This window comes from Rhipicephalus microplus, chromosome 7, assembly GCF_043290135.1.
Source record: "Rhipicephalus microplus isolate Deutch F79 chromosome 7, USDA_Rmic, whole genome shotgun sequence".
NCBI lineage: Eukaryota > Metazoa > Arthropoda > Arachnida > Ixodida > Ixodidae > Rhipicephalus > Rhipicephalus microplus.
The window spans coordinates 87991473-88010898 of NC_134706.1; the positions used below are offsets into that span (position 1 = coordinate 87991473).

At 42.8% G+C, this 19426-nt stretch overlaps 1 protein-coding gene across 1 annotated transcript in view; it reads left to right on the forward strand.

Annotated features, from left to right (window-relative positions):
• The window catches only part of LOC119180074 (N-fatty-acyl-amino acid synthase/hydrolase PM20D1), a 51419-nt gene that overhangs the window by 1314 nt on the left and 30679 nt on the right, over positions 1 to 19426 (forward strand). Inside the window, exons 2-5 of the mRNA XM_037431216.2 lie at positions 5467 to 5602; positions 10354 to 10586; positions 14529 to 14752; positions 19230 to 19349. Coding sequence (XP_037287113.1) covers positions 5467 to 5602; positions 10354 to 10586; positions 14529 to 14752; positions 19230 to 19349 — 713 coding nt within the window. The remainder of the gene's footprint in view (positions 1 to 5466; positions 5603 to 10353; positions 10587 to 14528; positions 14753 to 19229; positions 19350 to 19426) is intronic.

The window sequence follows — 19426 nt, forward strand, 5'->3', positions numbered from 1 at the left end:
AAGAGCAACTTGCCTCATCCTCACTGGCAGTGGGTGATAAGAAGCTGCAGCAAATGTTGCAAGACGGGCAGTTTAATAGGCTACAGCTGAGTTATCTTGGAGGTAAGAAGTGTTATCTTCCATCATTTCAGTGTTGGTGCATGTAGTAAGGGCAGCCCATTTGTGTTCTTTGCAATCGTACGTGTGGGGTTGTCTGCTCATGTAAAGTACTAAAGCCAGACCCATGAGTTATATTACGCGGGCCCCAAAGTAAAACTGAGCACATGACCTCTGGTCAAACTGGACAGAACTGCATGCTGTATCAGCAGATACCCTGCAGATAATGTGTGTTGGCATACCCTGCTGAGCTATTCTGATATTCTGATGCTTATCACTAGCTTAAGTGAAGCCACGCTGCAACCGTTACTGTTTGTGAAGGGCACCCTAATGCGTTATGCATTCGTTATTGCCCCTCATCTTTAGGAGAACTTGAGCAGCGTTCACTGTCTGGTTCACCAGGAAAGTTGTCACTTTCACCCCTGACAAGCAAGAATGGTATTGGCATGGATTTCGCAATGGGTATCGCAATTTATCAGCGAAATGTGCTGCTGCAGTCTTGCTATCTACAGCATATCTGCTGATAAAGTGCACTTGAATGAGTTTTGGCTTTGTTTGGAAAATGCTTGTGTGGTCAGTGTTATGGCGCTTTTCACTAAGAGATCCCGAGTAGCTGCCGAAATCCTGAAGCAAGCAGTCGGATTGCACCAAGCCCAATCTGCCAGTGAAACACCTGAATGCCCCAGGGGAGGTCGTTCCAGAAGTTGTTTGCGTATACGCCACTAAACCTATTCCGGAAATGATTCCTTTTTCCACTCTCTACGTTTCCATGGCAAATTTGCCGCCAGTGCAAATATGGACAAGCACATGGAAGTCTCTCGGGCTATGTGTGTCAGCTGCTGCTGGGGGTGCTCATCGCTGGACAGCAGTTCTTCTACAGCAGTGAATGCAGCCATTTTGCAAAGCTGAGCCCACGCACAACGACGGAAGTGATGTATGCTGCTCGTCATACTTTCACCCGAATTTGCGACTTGGCGGTGGAGCAGTGAGAGCAATCCACCTCGGAGCGAGTTGCCCTGAAGCTACCAGTGAAAAGCGCGGACCCACTCCAAATCTATCAATGAAAGGCAGATTCGTCGCCGCAGAGCAAAAAAAAAACCTGCTCCGGTTCTACCCGTGAAAAATGCCTGTTACTTCTGGTGCACTTGTACTCCTGACCTGCCCAGCAAGCAGAACACCAGCATGCTTATGCTAGGCTCTTTTTTTCTGACGTTTAAGGTTTTTTTTTTTTTTTCACCACAGTTTTGGCTCTACTAGCTTCCCAAACAACACAGCTCCCCTGCGGTTGTCTGCTCACGCAGGGTCAAGATGATTGTGTAGACATGTACTCCTTAAAGAAACTAACGAAAAATTCAGCAGAAGTCTATTGATTCAGTAAAATCACCAATGGGCCACATAGTTTCCAATGTGTGAGAAAAGGATCGAGCCAATTTTTTTTTATAGGTGAGGCTACTCCTAATTAGTTGTTTATCATAAACACACAAAACTGTTGGCATGCACACCTGCTATACTACATATAATAAGATGGACTCGTATGTTCACTTCTGTTCAGCCACGTTTCTTCTATTTGTTCACCCACAGATAGGTGATTTTTATTTGCATAAGCAACAGAGGAGACAAATTCATTACTAATAGTCCAGAAGATGGTTCGCCAGCGTTGGGGCATTTGGTGCTTTTGTAAACATACACTCAAAAGTTGGCTGAAGTGTCTGGTGAAAATTTTCACTGTCACAAGCATGGCAGGGATTTGAAAATACACCCAAATTTACTGGTACAACGAACAAGGGCAATCTGAAAGAAGGCACATGATGATGTGCACCCTCTTATCTGTAAAAGCTCTGTTGACGTAACAGGAGGAGCTAATTGTGGAATAAGAACAAATATGTTGTGATGCAGTAGCTTGGAAAATGTGAGTACAGCAGACAAACCAGCGCCGCATCACATATGCATGACCATGTGCACGATAGCACGCCATGGTGCAGTATTGTGCACCCATGTATGGTGCCATGTTGTGCACTTGTGTATCTACCAAACCTCTGTTGGTGTAACAGAAGCAGCTGATCCTGGAACAAGAGCAAATATGTGCAGCATAGCATTCCACCATGCACATGGCACCATGGAACGTCGTCACGTGGGCAGGTCAGGAGTATAGTACGTTGGGGTCAGACTATTACGGCACATGCTAAAGGAACCGAAAGATGGTCAGAATGTGTGATTAAATAGATCTTGGCGAACATGAAAAGACCATGAATTGTAGTGACAGATTTAAGCAACTTTTCCACAACATAAGCAGGATTTACATTTTTTAAAATTGAATTTAAAAGCGATTGAAAACTAATATGTCACTTAACCCAGCAAAAGAGCCTTGGTACTGCATGTGGCCCAATAATTTTATGTCCATGATAGTTAGGGCTCAGTATTATAGTAAGTATATTAATATTGGTTCCTGCTCTAATACGGGCTTCTTTCCTTGATTTGACACAGAACAGTAAGCTTTCATTGCCCCCTCCTCCCCCTCCCCCCAAAATAAGAAAACAGTTACCATAAGAACTGGTTTTTGATCTGTTAAAGCACGAGGCCATGATTTAAAAAAAAAAATTTCTTCCCAAAAGCAATTGGAAATCATTAGTCTGCAAGATAAAGCACACCTTTATAGGCACATGTGAGCGTTATAAAGCAAGTCATAATTTTTGGTCGCTTTTCATGATTATAAGTTTTTCTAAAAGTATGCCTTGTGTGGACACTCCTAACTCAAGTTCCGCTCCTTGAAAAATTTTCATTTTTTGTAGGCACACACAAAAAAGTTTTGGCCTGTGCAATCAATCAAAACATGTAACATCTGATGGATAGTAAAGACATAGTTATGAGGTGACCAATAAAAGTATGCGGTATCACTAGGGGCACTTCTGTATAACAGGCAGCCATATTAAATGTTGTGGTACGATTTTGTTCTTTGAGGTTCTTTGCATGCCTATTAATGTGATAAAGAAGTGTGCCAAGTTTTAATGAAAAATGTTAATTAGCAGAAGAGCTCCGACTGTTTGTGTATGGAAAAATATAAGAAATGCATGTCTTGAGAAAATCGACTAATATGATTTGAAAAGGTGCAGTGCTTACACAAGGTATTCAGAAGGGCTAATATTCTCAACATTTGTAGCCAGTTCCAACCTAGACCTTACTATTGTGTGCCTTTTTTCTAACGGCAACTCAAAATTTTTTTCGAGCTTGTTTTGCAACATGATGGGAAGTTTGGCACTACGATGCTGATTGTTTGTGAGGCACGTTTTTCCTGTGGAGGGGCCAGGTTCAATCCCAATTTTCTTAAAAATATCAAATGTGCTTCTGTTGACATTAATAAAATGACACATATCATGAAACAAAGCAAATTAGATCGTTTCCAGACTCACATATGTGTTCTTGAGTGTGAGCAACACATGGACCGCTTAACATGTTCACTTAGTGAGAAGTTTGACATTTCTAATGTCTTTACAATGTTTTCAGAGGATTATGATATGTTCCCATGTGATATAAATGCTAAATAGTCAACTAAATACCACATATCATGCTAATCTTATGATGTACACAAAACTGGCACTTTCAGCTTCGCTTTCGTAGGTGATGGGTGGTCTAACATTTTTGCTTATATCTTTTGAAAGAAACCTGCGTAAATGGAAACACTATGCAACAAAATCACGGGTAATAAATTGCGCATTTAACATAACAAAAACAGAAAAACAACGTTTTGAGAAAAAAATTGCTTTTTCCACTACGTCTCGTATCTTAAAGTGCTCATTGATTTATTTCAAATATTCTCACTTTCTGACAGTTTTATAGGGATGAGCTCTTATGTATATACATATCGTGCAATAATAAATAAAGCTACTTGAAAAGACACTTAATCAGCATTGTTGATAACCAAAATGGAAAAGTGAACATTCCATTTGGCTGCTGTCTTTGACAGAAATGAACAGAAGATTAAGTTTATCTGGCAACTTGTTTCATGTAGCATAATGCTTTAGTCGATTTGTGGTGACTTATAAAGTGTAGATATGAGACAGTCATTTTGCATTGCGAGTTAGCAAATAAGTTTTATAACAGAAAAATAACTGGGCAAACTTTCTCGATGAAAGGTCTGGCAGATTGAAGGCTAGTTTCGATGGTGGATGTAATCACTGTGGAAATAGTGGTGTACAATAAGACATATGAAATAATGAATACCTTCAGACCCAAAGAAACAAGGGGGGGTATAAATAGCTTACAAACTCACTTATGTAAATTTGCAAACTATTGATAGATTGATTGATATGTGAGGTTTGACGTCCCAGACCCACCATATGATTATGAGAGACGCCGTAGTGTAAGGCTTCGAAAATTTCGACCACCTGGAGTTCTTTAACGTACACGTAGATCTGAGCACACAGGCCTACAGCATTTTCGCCTCCATCGAAAATGCAGCTGCCTCAGCCGGGATTCAATCTCAGGGCCTGCGGGACAGCAGCGGAGTACCTTAGCCACTGGACCACTGCAGCAGGGCAATTCGCAAATTAATAGGACTCTTAAAAGAAACAATAAATTGGATGGCATGGATGAATTATACTCTGAAAACTACGTATACCTCACTGATATAGGTTTATTTTAGAGAATAGAATCAAGGTGGAAGTTTCATTTTTTAAATTTTGTGCCAAAATCTTCTCACGCGATACCGCTGATTACAAATTTCCTAATTTTGGGGACATTGGCTCAAAAAAGTTTCCTAGAGCTAAATTAATTACATCCATGACCTCCTCAAAAGATTTCTGACCTCCTAGAGAATAAGTTTAAGAAAAAAAATCTGTGATCTCGTGGCATTTGGCATGGAAACTTTGAAGTGATGCCACTGTGTCAGTGCATGCATTTTCTTTTCGTGCATTTTCTCGTGTGCTAAGTATCATCTCGTGGCAAACATGGCAGTTTCGGAATTGTGAAAGAATTTGATATGTGGGGTTTAACGTCCCAAAACCGTAATATGATTATGAGAGACGCATTGTGAAAGAATAATTTACTAATACATACTAGAAGAACTGTTTCTTTCTTCACCACCTTCAACCTTTTGTATCTTTGTGTCCACATATGTGGGCAGATCATATTAGCAAATTTAGGTTGGGCTAGCCAATTTCTCGCCTTAGAGCAGATTTATAGTTTTGGCATTACATTATGCAAGAGTAATTCCACCATTTGAAATCGATTTCAAAGTAAGGCATTGGCTAGCCTAAACAAAATACGTTCCACCCACATATGTGGGCTCTGAGATACGAAGAGCTAAGGCAGTTTCATGTGCAGTGTTTTCATGAAAAAGAACATTGAAGATAGGGTTACCATTGTTCATTCTAGGAGCTGGCTATTAATGAAAGTGACCGCCATCTCTCTGAGAGGCTAGCATCTGCCCTGCGATTCCCCACTGTCAGCACAGGTCCACACGAGTACAATCGGGAGGCCCTGGTGGATTTTAGACTGTTTCTTGAGAAAGGTAAGTGGCTGGGTCTTGTTTGTTTTTTTAACCCGACGAAGTGATCAATAAAAAGTAGAATCCCTTCAAGAACGAATTATGATTCACTGTCTGCAAGTGCATCAAATTCGCATGGCATGATTCTAAGGCACTCAGTATATTATATTAAAAGAAAAAAATAACAATGAAAGAATGCATTGTTTTGTGCAAGTTTCACTAATTGATGTTAAATGGCATGTAATGAAATCTCTAATTATTTTGCAGTCAAGCAGCTTTAGTCTTGCATACAAAGAATAAAATATTAGGTCCTGAGTGCATGCCCTTGTTTTTTGCCTGTATTAATGTCAAACAAAGAAAAGTTGACGGCATATCCACAGAGTGAATGATGATGAGTGGGGCGAAGCTTCGCGGGCTCTGAGCTCGAGATCCGCCTGCCTTTGTGCACGTTTTGCAGCCGTTGCGAGAGCCCTCGCCATCTCTGGATCCTCTTGCCGGCACTTTCTGGCAGCTTTGGGTTCGCGGGCCCTCATCTCCGGGTCTTGACGGCGAGCACGTACTGCAGCTGCTTTGAGAGCCCTCTGATTCACCGCCTTGTCCTCATCGCTCGTTGCGAGGCATGCAAGCGCAGTGACTGCCAGTGAAAGAGAAAGCATGCCAAGTACACGTTAGAGCACTGCAAGGGTCTGCGCCGGCCTGAAAGCCCAGGCCCGACCCAGCCTGCGGGTCGGGTCGGGCCGGGTAAGGCATTGTTGTGTCGGGCTCTGGCCGGGCTCTGGCGCATGAGCTTCGGGCCCGGGCCTGAGGCAGGCCCATATTAGGCCCAGGTCTCATTCAGCTGGTGTTTGAAGCAATTGCAGAAAGGAGGCATCCGCGTGCTGCCTGCGGCACTCCCTTTACTCTGGCAGAAGGCATCCTCAAGTGTGTACAAACAATATTTACGGCATTATTTATAGTAAACAGCTAACTTTTTAAACAATTAATTATCGTTAACTTATTATCGAGGCTGTTTTCGAAGTGAATGGCAGACAGGCTGCTTGATGCGCCGGTTTCGGTTTCGCCAGCTAAATCACCCAGATTTCATCGCTCCACGGTGATTACCATTGACCGCCTTTGGAAAATTTCAAAGTGCCTACGGACTATTCGTGGGAAGAACTTTAATCTGCCCATTTGACTCGACCGGCTATTTCCAGTGGTTAAAATGTTGATTGTTTTAATTTTTGTAATTATTGTCGTAATTAGTGCAGAGAAAAGCTGGCACCATTCTTTTCATTTGCAGTGACATCATTGAATCTTCAGACGAATAATCTTCACAAAGTCATCATTGCAGAGCATCAATCATTGGCAGTTACAATTGTTTTCCCAAGCAACAGCGACACCTGTAAACCCGGTGTATGTCTTTTTAATGTATCGGACTGATTGTGAAAAGTAATGCCAAATAACAGCAGAGTGCGTTGGGTATCGAATAACAGAGCATTATTAATCATTTGACTCTCCAAGGACCATCATTCGTCGAGGAGAAAGTTGGACATCATGCGAGCAGTCATATCTACGTCCTGCGAAGAGATGTTTATGAGAGGAGGATTCCACTTACTTGTCACAATGGGTTTATGAGCCCAATACCAGTGGTATTATTGGGAAGACATTCCCACAGCAGGACATCGACATAAGAGGGTTCAACGAAGCGATCGTTTTCCGAAATGGTCATGAAGAAGCTGTGCTACTAATGACATCTGCGAAGGATCATGGCGGTGTTGTCATTTAGTTGAAGAAAGGAACAGTTCAATCTTGCACCACCTATGAAAAAATAATTACACCATGTCCGGCTAAAGGGAACCATGTGAAGATGCGATGCAGTGGGGCTAACGCTTACACTGGCGCTCAGCGTGGCGTTGCGCAGGAGAGATACCCGACCGGGAGGCACAAAGCACGCATTCGTCGACCAGTGCTTTCTACTGGAACATGCTAATCGCTGCAAATGAGCGATGAAAGACAGAATAATCCGAACAGGCACAGAGACCCGCAGTCCCCTTTTAGATAACGCGCATGTTGCGAATATTTATTGTTAACAGCGGACAGAAGAAACCTCCCACCGGCATTACCTTAGAGGTCAAGATCCAGCGCCTATATATACGGTGTGGCCAGTTAACGATTGTGCAGCGCGATCAGTCGGTCTTTTTTTAATCCACAAACTCGCTAGCAGACGGTGTCTACATCGGCATTTTGAGGTGAAACAGAGGGAGCGGACAACCATGCGTCATAAGGGGGTTCACGCCGCACACCGGATTGTGCGCTACCCTAAGCTTCTTCGCATCTGAAGGGGACATGTGGAGAAGATTGCCACTGATAAAATATCAGAACCTCCCTGTCTTTCCGCTTAAACTTTCTTCCTCAGAAGTATTGCGCCGAACATGCACGACGGAAACCCCGGTTGTGTTTGTGGCATCTTCGAACGAAGCAGAAAAGTACCTCTCAATGTCCAACTTTAACAGGGAGCTGAAGACAAAGAGGCTCGTGGTATCAGCTCTCCCTTCAACAACGCGACAACTTCCGAAGACAGCAACTGGCCTGAATGGCTGCTGCCATATCAGCATTGTGCACACCTAAATATGAGAGTCCTGCGTCAATTCCGTCGTCATGGTGGCTTTAATGGCAGTCTCGCTGAGCTATGTGAGTGGTTGTGGTCACTAAAACGACACATACATGCTAAACAAGTGTGCAGTAATTTTGATGCATGGGCGCAAATTTCCCTTAATGCTCGCTCAACAGCTAGTGCAAATGAGTTCTGCGGAAACCCGCAAGGTGGCGGAAGGGTTAAGAAAGGAAGACAACCACCCGTTTGTCCCACAAAGCGACAAGGAAATTCATACGGATTTCTCAGAAAGAAAAGACTCTTAGTAGTCGAAAAATTCGTCCTACTCTGAGCTCCTGACCAGACCAAAACGACCCCTTTCTGATCGCGGACCAGGATAAATTTTTCAGCAACTAAAAGGCTTTTCTTTCTGAGAAATCCGTACGGATTTCCTCGTGGCTTTCTTATCAGAAATTCTTTATTGCAATATGGAACTTTGTGCGATGAAAGGACGGAAAGCCTTCGGAGCTGCGCTAACTTGCGCACGTTTAAGGATGACAATATACCCTTTCATGCAGGTAGTCTTCCCCGGAGCCGCTGGCACAAACGCTGTAGACTCAAACTATAAGTGTCTGCCATTTTTCCCACCCTATGTGGGTATATTTTGTAGTGGTTTTTTGAAATGCAAAAATAGGATTGTGTGATTAGTGCTGCGTATATGAGACAGCCAGCTATGACTACAGACATATTATACATTAGCTTGCAATTCTTTTCCAAAACTTTTACGGGTGTAAGTAACTGAAATTACACAAAGTGCGCCAGATAAAGTCGTGACTTTGAAAGAAGTTCCAAAACACTGACTAGAATATCTTTTGTGTGAGGAAGATACCTTCACAATAACCGAAGAGTGGCTGGGCCTCGTTTGTGTTCAAGGCAAAACTGGCTGAAACGGGCTAGCCCGTACTCGGCCCGAGCCCGAATGGCCGGGGCCGGGTACGGGCCGTATTTAAAAACCCTGGGCCAAGCTAGGGGGGGGCTGGACATGAAGTTTTTGGGCTGGGCCAAGGTGCAGTGCTCAAGCACTCATCTCAAACGCATCAAAGGGGAGCGAGCGCCCCCTAGTTCCATGTGATGAGTGATTCGAGTGCTAGCGGAGTGAGGGCCACAGTGCCATCTAGTGAGCACTCCCCGTAATAGGGGTGGCTACTAGAACGGCGAGGGACTAGCCTATGCCCTAAGGAGTATCGCCCCTTAAACAAACTCTTCACCTTGGTTTCGAACATGCTAGTGTCTCAAGCAAAGTGATCCTATGCAGCAATAAGTAGCACGATAAATTTAAATGGCTGCTTGTTGTCCGCTCAGGAAGTCCGCACGAATCTGCATGGTGCATTTCAATCTATTCATTGAAACTTGTGGTTCGTGACGAGCACCTGTAGTTGATGTGTACAATTTTATACATTGTTGCTGAAAGCGTTATAGATCTCTTTGAAAGAAAACTTCCATGTCAAGAGAGAAAGTGTTCCCGGTTGAGAATTTAAAACCAAGACCAACAACTTTTCAGGGCTAAGCCTACCACGCAAGTTATTTAGTGCACAGGCAGGTTGCAGTATGCAGTGGATTCCCTTACTTCTTAATAGTAACTTCAAGCATAGACACATTAAATATAGCAAAAAAAAAAAAAACATCTGTAATGTGCAGCTAATAATAAAAAACTATTCTTTCGTATCCTCTTGCTGAAAATGGCTTGCCGGCAATTTTTAATTTCATAAATCTTGCATCACTTTTCGAGCTTTCAAAGTACTGCTTAGCCAAATCGGTTCATTTTTATTTCTCGACAGTGCTGTTTAAATGACCACATATGAAGTACCTGAAGTTGGCTTCATAATTCATTTAGAGTTAATTTTGCATTGCATTTAATGTTTTTAGTGAGATCTAATCAACAATAATGCCAAGGAAAATATAGGGGATGTTTTTAGTAGTAATTGTAATGTAAATCTGAAAAGAAATCTAACGAGAAAAAATTAGCTCTTGAATTAGACAGTGTGACACTAATGTAGTGTTTGGCCTCTTGCTCAAGTTTTCTCTGAGTACCCTTTGTGCAGTCACTGGTGGCATTTGGCACTACCGGCTGATTGCCACCACCAACTGCCTAAATAAAATGATTTATTGATGAAAGTTCACACTGTAATCTTCGATCTTGCAGCCTTTCCTCATGTCCACTCATCTCCCTTGGTCAAACGCCATGTGGTGGCCAACTATAGCCTCCTGTACGAGGTCCAAGGTTCGGATCCCGACCTGATGCCCTACATGCTCTGCGCGCACATGGACGTTGTTCCTGTCAATGCCGCTAAGTGGCACCACCCGCCATTCGCCGGGCAGGTGGTGGACGGGGAAATCTGGGGCAGGGGTGCCATTGACGCCAAGGACATCCTCATGGTGAGAATGTCTGTCTCCAATCTCGTATTACGTAAATACAGTAATGAGAATAAGCGAAGCCTAGGAATGTTTGCATTGTCTCTTGTGACTATATTGTGATAATTAAGATTAAAATGCAAAGACAGTAAAGTGCACGAAAAGGCAACTTGCCACTAGCGGGGATCAAACATGTAAACTTGCGGTTAATGCGCCCAGTGTTCCTCCAATTTAGCTGCAGTGGCACAATATAGGGCACACTGTTCTACGGTTTCAGGCTTGGTCCTTGCTGGCGGCAACTTGTTACTATGTCCGCATTGCTTTTTTCACATTCATATGATGATTGCTTGATACCGCTATGCAGTTACAACAGTAAAATAGACGCCCATTAAACGTAACTCGGTTAAACGGAAAAACCTTGGAAATGAAACTATCTAAACACATTTGGTTGGTCTCCTTTATATTTAATGATAAAAGTTTTCAGGTAATCAAGACATTCTTTTTTAGCTTACATCGGGTAAATAAAACTAAAACCGGCAAAATCTTTGAACAGGTGAAGTGGCCATGGCAGTCTATCAACCATGAAACAAATGCCAATGCTAGTCTAGTCAAGCCAATCCAGCGATTGCACATGTCCATGCACGCCGAGCAGCAATCTATGAAACTATGAAACACTTGATGCAAACATCGCCACATGCTGCGAGGACAGTCTTGAGGAACTTATAGCTGAAGTTCAAGATGAGGACCTGTGCTCAAGTAGTAATGAGACGGTGTGTGATCCCGAGCCCGTTTCAGTGGCCGAAAGTGCAGCAAGAAATGCTGTGATCCTATTGCAGTGATACTTTGAGCACAATGATGGCACAGAGTTCCTGCCCAACCTTTCAGCAATGCACTCCTACTACGTGAGAAAGTGCTTGAACAAGGCTAAGCAAATTGTTATCACCTTCTTTTTTCCGAGTCAGCAATGATAGCAACATTTTTTTTTATTAATCAACTATAGTAGTATTGTGTACTTCAACATGTTTTTGTCCAGTCAGCTACAGTTAATCCTTTTGAAATAATGTCATGTTTCATTCATTTAGTGGGCTTTGCTTAAATGAAACTTCTCATAAATGGAACAAACGTTCTTGCCCCTTTGAGTTCCGTTTAAGAGAAGACCACTGTACAATTAACACACTATGCTTTCCCTAGCTTCATTATTTCTGAGTTTTCATTAAGGTTGAATAAAAAAATGAGCCCTTAATGTTTTTGTTTTTTTATTCAGGATTGTAGGAAGTAAAGGGATCAATGTTTTCGAATTTGCCTCATTCACACCAACCTGCAGGACAATTCAATAAAGTTAAAAACCAACCAAGGCAGTCAACAGAAATCGAGGGGCCACTGTTGTTTATTCAATATGGTTGCATGTCTTGACAAAAAAATAAACTGGCCGCATATCTTTTACTCTACTGCAAATGTCATCGAAAGATATTAGTCTTCTGCCAGACCTTGTGCGGAACCTAGGGCCACTGCCAGGTGGCAGCACCGTATCATTGGCAGAAAGCTTTTTCGTGCATATCATCGCATTTTCAGCACAGCGTAAGAAACACTAGGATCTTTAGAATTGCAATCAACTGCCGATTTTTTAGACCCTCTAGGGAGCGAAAAACCGTCCAAAAATTCAGGCAGTCCAAAAAAATGAATGCAAGTAAAAAAAACCCATTATTTTACTGATTATTTTCAATGCAAGCAAAAAAAATGCACCATTTTGCTAATATTTCTCAGTGCAATCAAAAACAGACCATTTTTTTTATATTTCTCGGATCGAAGCGCGATCCGAGAAATTTGGTGTCGCTTTTCGGATCGAAGTGCGACACCGGATTTCGATATTTCTCCATTCGAAGCGCGAGAGTTCCTGCTTTTTGTTTCATGATGCCGCCCGAGTCTGGCAACCGCTTGGCAATCATTGAATTAAGCCACACGACGAGAGCGTCCTCAAGCTTTGGATGAACACCTTGGCTTGCATTCATCTTTTGGGCACCAGACGGTTTTTCGGCCGCTTCCAAGATCTTGTCTTTGTTCCTCAAAAAATCGGAAAGTGTTTGCTTGGAAATGCCGAACTCTTTGCTCACTTCAGCCTGAGATCGGCCACTCTTCACTAACTTAATGGCGGCTTTCTTCTCCATCGTTAACCGACGGTACTGTTTTCCGCGCTTCGATGCCATCGGCGAGGACGACGGAGGTGGAGTGGGGGCCATCGCAGGCAAGCGAAATCCTCACAATGTGAACAAAGGAGTTTGCTGACAAGCATCGAAGCACTTAGGCTTAGCTTTGCAGAGCACACTTCACACGATCGCACAACCACACACTAGGCTAGCCAAACACCATGTGGGCTGCGTAAAAAAAACAGCACGACAACAGGTGACGGTGCCCTCAGGTACTCCTAAGGTGGCGCTGGTAAACATGCAAGATAGCCAGCGTGGCCAGCCCAAATCGGCGTGTGACGGTTAGTTCTAGTTCGAAGTGGTGAAACGCTTCGCGAAAGCGCTGCGCAGGAAGCAAGGGTGGCACGCACGAGCACAAGCGCTAAAGCGAAAAGAACTTTATTGGCGGCAAAAAATTTTCGGGTGGATAGTTTCGATTGTCAGCGAAGCACCCTTGCACAATAAATACGGCCAGTGTTAGGAATCTCAAAGGCCGTGTGTGTTTCTCCGCTAACAATCAATGAGTCCAAGCAACAGATGCCGCCACAGTACACCGGAAAGCTCATTTATGCGATCGTAATCGCGTGTGACGCAGTTGTGGTGGTTTCCACTGGAGGTCAGTGGTGGTTTCCGACCTTCCGTCGCTTCAAAAAGTCCGGAAAATTGGACACCGGGGGGTTCGAGTGTCCGAAATTTCAGACTTCCTTATACATTGATTCTATGGGCCTCATGGCGGGGCCGCGAAGATGTCCAAATTTACAGGCATGTCCAAAAATTTGGGTGTCTGAAAAATCGGCAGTTGACTGTATGTATGTGTTTTATAGTGAAGGTACGCACCACCTAATGCTTACGTATTGATGTTGGGCTTTGAGTAAGAATACTAGTTGTTTTTTGATTGACAATATTCACTAGTATTAATGCACCACCAGTTCAATATGGCTGGGCATGCAGCAAGTTCTGAAACGTTGGTGAAGTGGCTGAATCATGTGACAGACAGACGGAAAGACCAATATTTCTGCATTCAAGTATCCAAAGAAATACTATCATCTCTAATAGTGTTCAGCGATCTGAAAACCATTCATTACACCCCTTGCTTCATTGTAGAATTCACTCACTAAAAGAATTGGAATATAGCTAGGACACATTAAAGGGGCCGTGCAGCACTTCTTGAGCATGGTCAGGAAACGCTGCCGATCGGTAGTAAAGGCTCCCAACAACACGCAAGCCAAGTATTATAGTGCAGCGCGTGGCCTGCAATTCACAACAAATTATCAAAGTCGGCTAAAAATTTCTTTCTCTTCTCTCGACAAATGACGGAGGAAGCTGAAAATTCACTCCTAGAAGGCCTTCTACCAGCCGTTAGCTGATTTGAACATGGCATGCTCGGTCGTTGCAGGCATCGCCGCGGGAGGCAGCGGCTTGTCCATCTGTGGGCTCTCAAGCGCACTCAAAAATCCGCGTATTTGATGAAAAACAAAGAAAAAACTGCTCAAGGTCACGAAGCACGTGTGATGCATTTTCTTTGCCCGTGCCATCTCCCCTGCTTAGATTCCAGCGTTTTCATCGGGACGAGAGAAGAAAGAATGCAATTGCAGCGTGAGAAAAATTTTTGTAACTCCACTCGCACTGGACTTAAAATTTTTGCCGGGTTGAATTCGTGAGGTGATAAGCTCTTTTAGTTAATCCATTTCATGGTTACTTGACAAATTGTTTCAGCACTCCTTTAAAAGGTTGAGTGTTGAAGGGCTCTCGCTTTTTCCCAAACTGTTTCCGCTGCATGCAGGGCATCATGGAGGCACTCGAGTTCCGTCTGGAGCAGAGGGACCTGCCTCAACGCAGTCTCTTTCTGGCCTTTGGCCACGACGAAGAGGTCGAAGGTCGGGACGGTGCGGCTGCCATCGGACGTTTTCTGCGCGAAAAGGGCGTCAAGCAACTGGAATTCATTCTGGATGAGGGCATGATGGTCTTGGAGAGAATGCTGCAGGGACTGAAGAAGCCCGTCGCTTTGTGAGTTGATAATAGTCTTCATGAAGTCCTCGCCATTGCAGAATTCCGCTAAGTGGCGAAACTGTTACCAAAGAAGTAATTGACGACAAGCACAAAGCCACAAGCAAATTCATAGAGATTTCTTGGAAAGGAAAGCCTCTTAGTGGAAGGAAAAATTGTCTCAGTTTGGCAGTTGAAGACGTGTAGCTTTGTGCAACAAGAGGACAGTTGTCATTTGTTCGTTTCAAAGCCCTTCCCAGTGCTGGTACAAGCCCAATGGCCAATGTACCCCACAATGCTTTGTATGATCATACTTATCTGTGTAGTTCGTGCAGAATGATTTGGAAAGAAAGATGGTTCTATTCAGAAAAAGAAAGCCCATATACATTCAGGTATGTGCGTACCAATCTCACAACAGGCACTCGGAGGCTGACAAACGACAAGCTGGAGTTGACCAGTTATTGCATATACAGGTGCCCAAATCAATAAGTTGGGTCTTTGTAGATACGAACGCTTAAGTACAACATCAGCGTTTCTGGTGTGACGTTTTGCGGCAACATGCAGCTCAAGCCGCACATGCTGTCACTAGCCACTACGCCTATTTCTGGGCTACTCCTCATACCCGTAAGAAAGTGTGAGTGTTGTTGCTTGTAATTGAACTTCACAAGCTCGCGCACTATAAAATAACCACAAGGTACGTCTTGTTCAACTCACAAGCATACTCAAATTGCTGAGTTGGTAGTGAAAGAGAACCGGCAAGCAAGTCTTTGTGTGCACTGTACAATTTGTTATCAACCTGGACTAAGCAAGTTGAATATGTCGCAGCAAGATCCTGCAGAATGTTAAACTTTGTTAAACAGAACTTATGGTTAGCTCCTCCCAAAATCGGAGAACTACTCTACTTTTCGAATGTCCGACCTATCTTAGAGTACGCCTGTGTGGCGTGGGATCCACAAACAAAAACTCTGTCTAACATGCTCGAGATCGTACAAAACTGCGCAGCTCGTTTTGTGACTAGCAACTATGACCACGGTGTCAATGTCACTGCGCCTAAGGATAGGTTAGGGTGGGATCTGTTAGTATCACGTAGGAAACACTTGAGATTAGAAATGCTGTTCAAAATATTTCATGGGATGATCAAAATAGATGAAGAATATTACCTTTTAACTCCCAATTTTTTTATCTATGAGAACTGACCACCCCCTAAAATTAGGAGAAGTTTTTGCAGGACAAACATTTACCAATACTCCTTTTTTCCGCTCACAATCTTCCAGTTGAATCGTCTTCCACAGGAGGCTGCAGACTGCCGCACTGAAACATCTTTCAGGAACATATTGCTACTGGCATAGCTGCATTTTTGTTATGATCTGTTTTTGTGTTCATCTTGTTTTTGAATAGTTCTTTTTGTGTAAGCGTATTTTACGTTGTGTATTTTTCACCTGCAATATTGTACTCGGGCATTGCAGGTATTTTTAAATAAATAAATAATAAATAAAATAACATGCCACCATACAACATGGGCTGTTTGCACTATTAAGTGATAGTACAAGTGATATCAGCAAGGGGTTCAAGCGTCTGCTACAAGAACTTTGAGCTTGTTGTTAGATTGAGTACAACCTACGGTAACAGAATGTAAATGGCGTGTACAGAGAGGGCAGGACCAATTAATTAGAACCAAATGCTGATTGAATTTTACAGCAAAAGCTGTTATGAGATCACAACTCGGGTCACGTGCAATTGCCCGCCGCCTCTGCCATCGCCGGTGTCCGTAAGCACATTGCCCGAAATTAGAAAAAAAAAAAAAACCTACCACCAATGACACCGTGGAGCTCGAGCCTGGATTCGCTGGGTGCCAGCCCAGTATTCTACCACTGAGCCATACCAGTGCTTGGGACTTGTTGGCAAACTAGCCTTAGGCATGCTTGATATCAAGAAAGCAATCACGTTAATACGACTTATGAAGCGTTCTAAAATGGCAAAAGAACAACCAGTCGTCACACAATCCGAATAGCTCAACGAATGGGTCGTCCAATTCTCTAACTCATTACAAAAGCTTTTTCTTGTTCTTCTAATAACTGTGGCGCACACCCACTTCAGCCATAATTCCTCATCGACGTCAGCCTCTGCATGAACAATGGGCGCGAAGTTCCTTGCAAGTGTTTAGCGGATACCACGCCTCTCAGAAGAAATATGAAAAATAGTACAGCGAATGCCAGCCTACTACCCAAAAATTTTTATTAATAATGCTCTAGTGCAGTGGTTCTCACCTATGGGTGTGTTGGGGACACCTTGTGGACTGGTGGAAGTGATAAGGGACCCCTTCTAGTGGATAGGAGGGGAGAGAGAGGGGTAAGTAGGTAAATTAACTCAGCTAGAGCGTGAAACAGGTGGCTTTTATTGCTACCGAAATCATCGAACAAACGTGTCACATCACTTCATTTTGCACAGTTCATCAATACATGGCACAATGACGCTTAAAGAATAATGCGCGTGAGGGTTTCGCGGATCATAAAAATGGCTTTGCGGACCCTTATTTGAGAATCACTGCTCTAGTGGGTATCAAGCAAGTGTGCTTGCAGTAGTTACCCAATGAGTGTTTTGAAAAGACTCTGAAAAGCCGCTATTCAAGCTTTCGCTGTGACTGTGTTGCGCCTTCCCCGCAGGCCTGGAGTTTTTTTGGTGGATGTGTGTGCCAATCTGAATGTACAGTTAGTTCAGCTTCAGAAAAAAATTCAATGCTATTCTTTCCTGTTTTACAGCCAGATAATGATAGTGGTGCTCTTGGGAGGTTAGATAATGACCCTTGAGTATGATAGCTCAATCTCAAGGTACCGGGAAACAACCAGATAAAAGCCCAGATAAGCAGTGTGTCTATATTTTAGATTGCAGCCTAGATGTTTAGTGTGGCTATCTTATGATGAAGCCTCTCTAAAGCCTTCCCGTGCAACTTTGTTACAAGAGCGTGGTGCCACGTCAAAAAAGCTTGCCTTTTTTATTCCGACATGATGATGACGTTCTAGTGTTGTATATACAAATTTTCTTAAAGTTGAGAGCTTTGGGTATGCTACATCATCTGAGGATTTGCCTAGAAAGAAAAAATTAACATACTAGAAAGTCTTGTGTTTCATGTTGCATATTGAAAACTTTCATGGTAACATGAAGGCTTGCATGTGAAGTCAACTCTAATTCCTTTTCTGTGAGGTTTTTCTTAACAGCGTTAGAGAACTCAAGCATTTGAGTTTGATCTTGGAGGGAAACAGAAAGACAAAGGCTAAGTAAAAATGGGAAGGTTAATCACAGGAAATCTCTAGGGATATTTGAGCGCTTCAAATATTTGAATTAATAATAGAGTACTCGTATATGCCTCGACACGAATCGTATTGCTTGAAATTTTGAAGTATTCGACACTAATGAATACAAGCATATTTGAATGCACAAACCAGTGTTGCCGATTGTCGAAGAAAAAAATATAGTAGCTATATTGCAGCAAAAACGTAGTTAGAAATAGCTAAAAAATCCACGAAAAAGCTAAAAAATTTGCTAAAGTATTTTTCAAGCATTTCTAGACATTCTATGCGCGCCGTGAGTCTACTGGTAGTTATGTTGCTTTAGGAAGGGCGGAAGGAAAGTAGGAGGAAAAGAATGGCAGGGAGGTTAACCAGTATATAAGCAGCTGGTTTGCTACCCTGCACATGGGAGGGGGAGGGGGAGATGAAAGATAGAGAGGAGAGAGGAAAGAGAGATAAACACAGCCCATTAAGCAGCACTAGTGCGCAGTTTAAACAAAGCAATCAAATAACGCTTTCTTGTACTCAACTACGCAGAACATGTACAAACTTAGAGAAAAGTGTTCCTGCTTTGATTCCAATTACAATTATAATAAGCTTCTTTATTATTATAAGCTTCATTACAATTATAAATATACAAAGAAAAGACAGGTGAGGCTCCCAGTTGGACTTTTTTTATACCAACATTCATATCGTGATTGCTGAAGACACTAAGTCTGCTCGTAACACTAATTATGCTCCTAACCGTGAGCTATCTGTTATTATTATCAGTATTCATGAGTTTCTTGTCATTCTTTGCTGGAAAAGTGTGTTGCTAAAATTTAATATAATTATAATTTTGTAAGGTTGAGTTTTATTGAACAAACTTGGATGTCGGGCCCTATGAAAACATTTTTGCAGTTTTATTTTATCACCAGTATGTCAGTTTGAGGCCATGAATTTCAAGCTATTTTCTTGCATTTCGAACCTTTTGACTTAAAGATACGTTTCAAGAGGAACTGTTGGAAGTTCATGATGGGCTAGATTTGTAGCAGTATTTTTTTCATAATCTTGTCCAGGATTAGTGATAAGGAATTTAGAACTGCCTGTAAAAACTGTATCACTAATTATCACTGTGCTCTGTTGAATATTTGAGTGTGTGGAAAGGTGCTACGCCTGCCCTTAGTTTTGTATATTTCTAACCGCACTGTCCCGTGCTTCTCCTTGTGCAGAATAGCAGTGACTGAGAAAGGCTCCATTATGGCTCGCGTGTCGGCGCATGGAACCAGTGGCCACTCTGCAGCCCCGCCTGTCAACAATGCAATCGTTGCACTGTCCAAGGCATTATCCGGGTGAGTATGATATGCAATAAACGTGTGGGCCTTGCCCGTATTTCAACTCAGAATGGAATGATTAACTTGCGACTAAC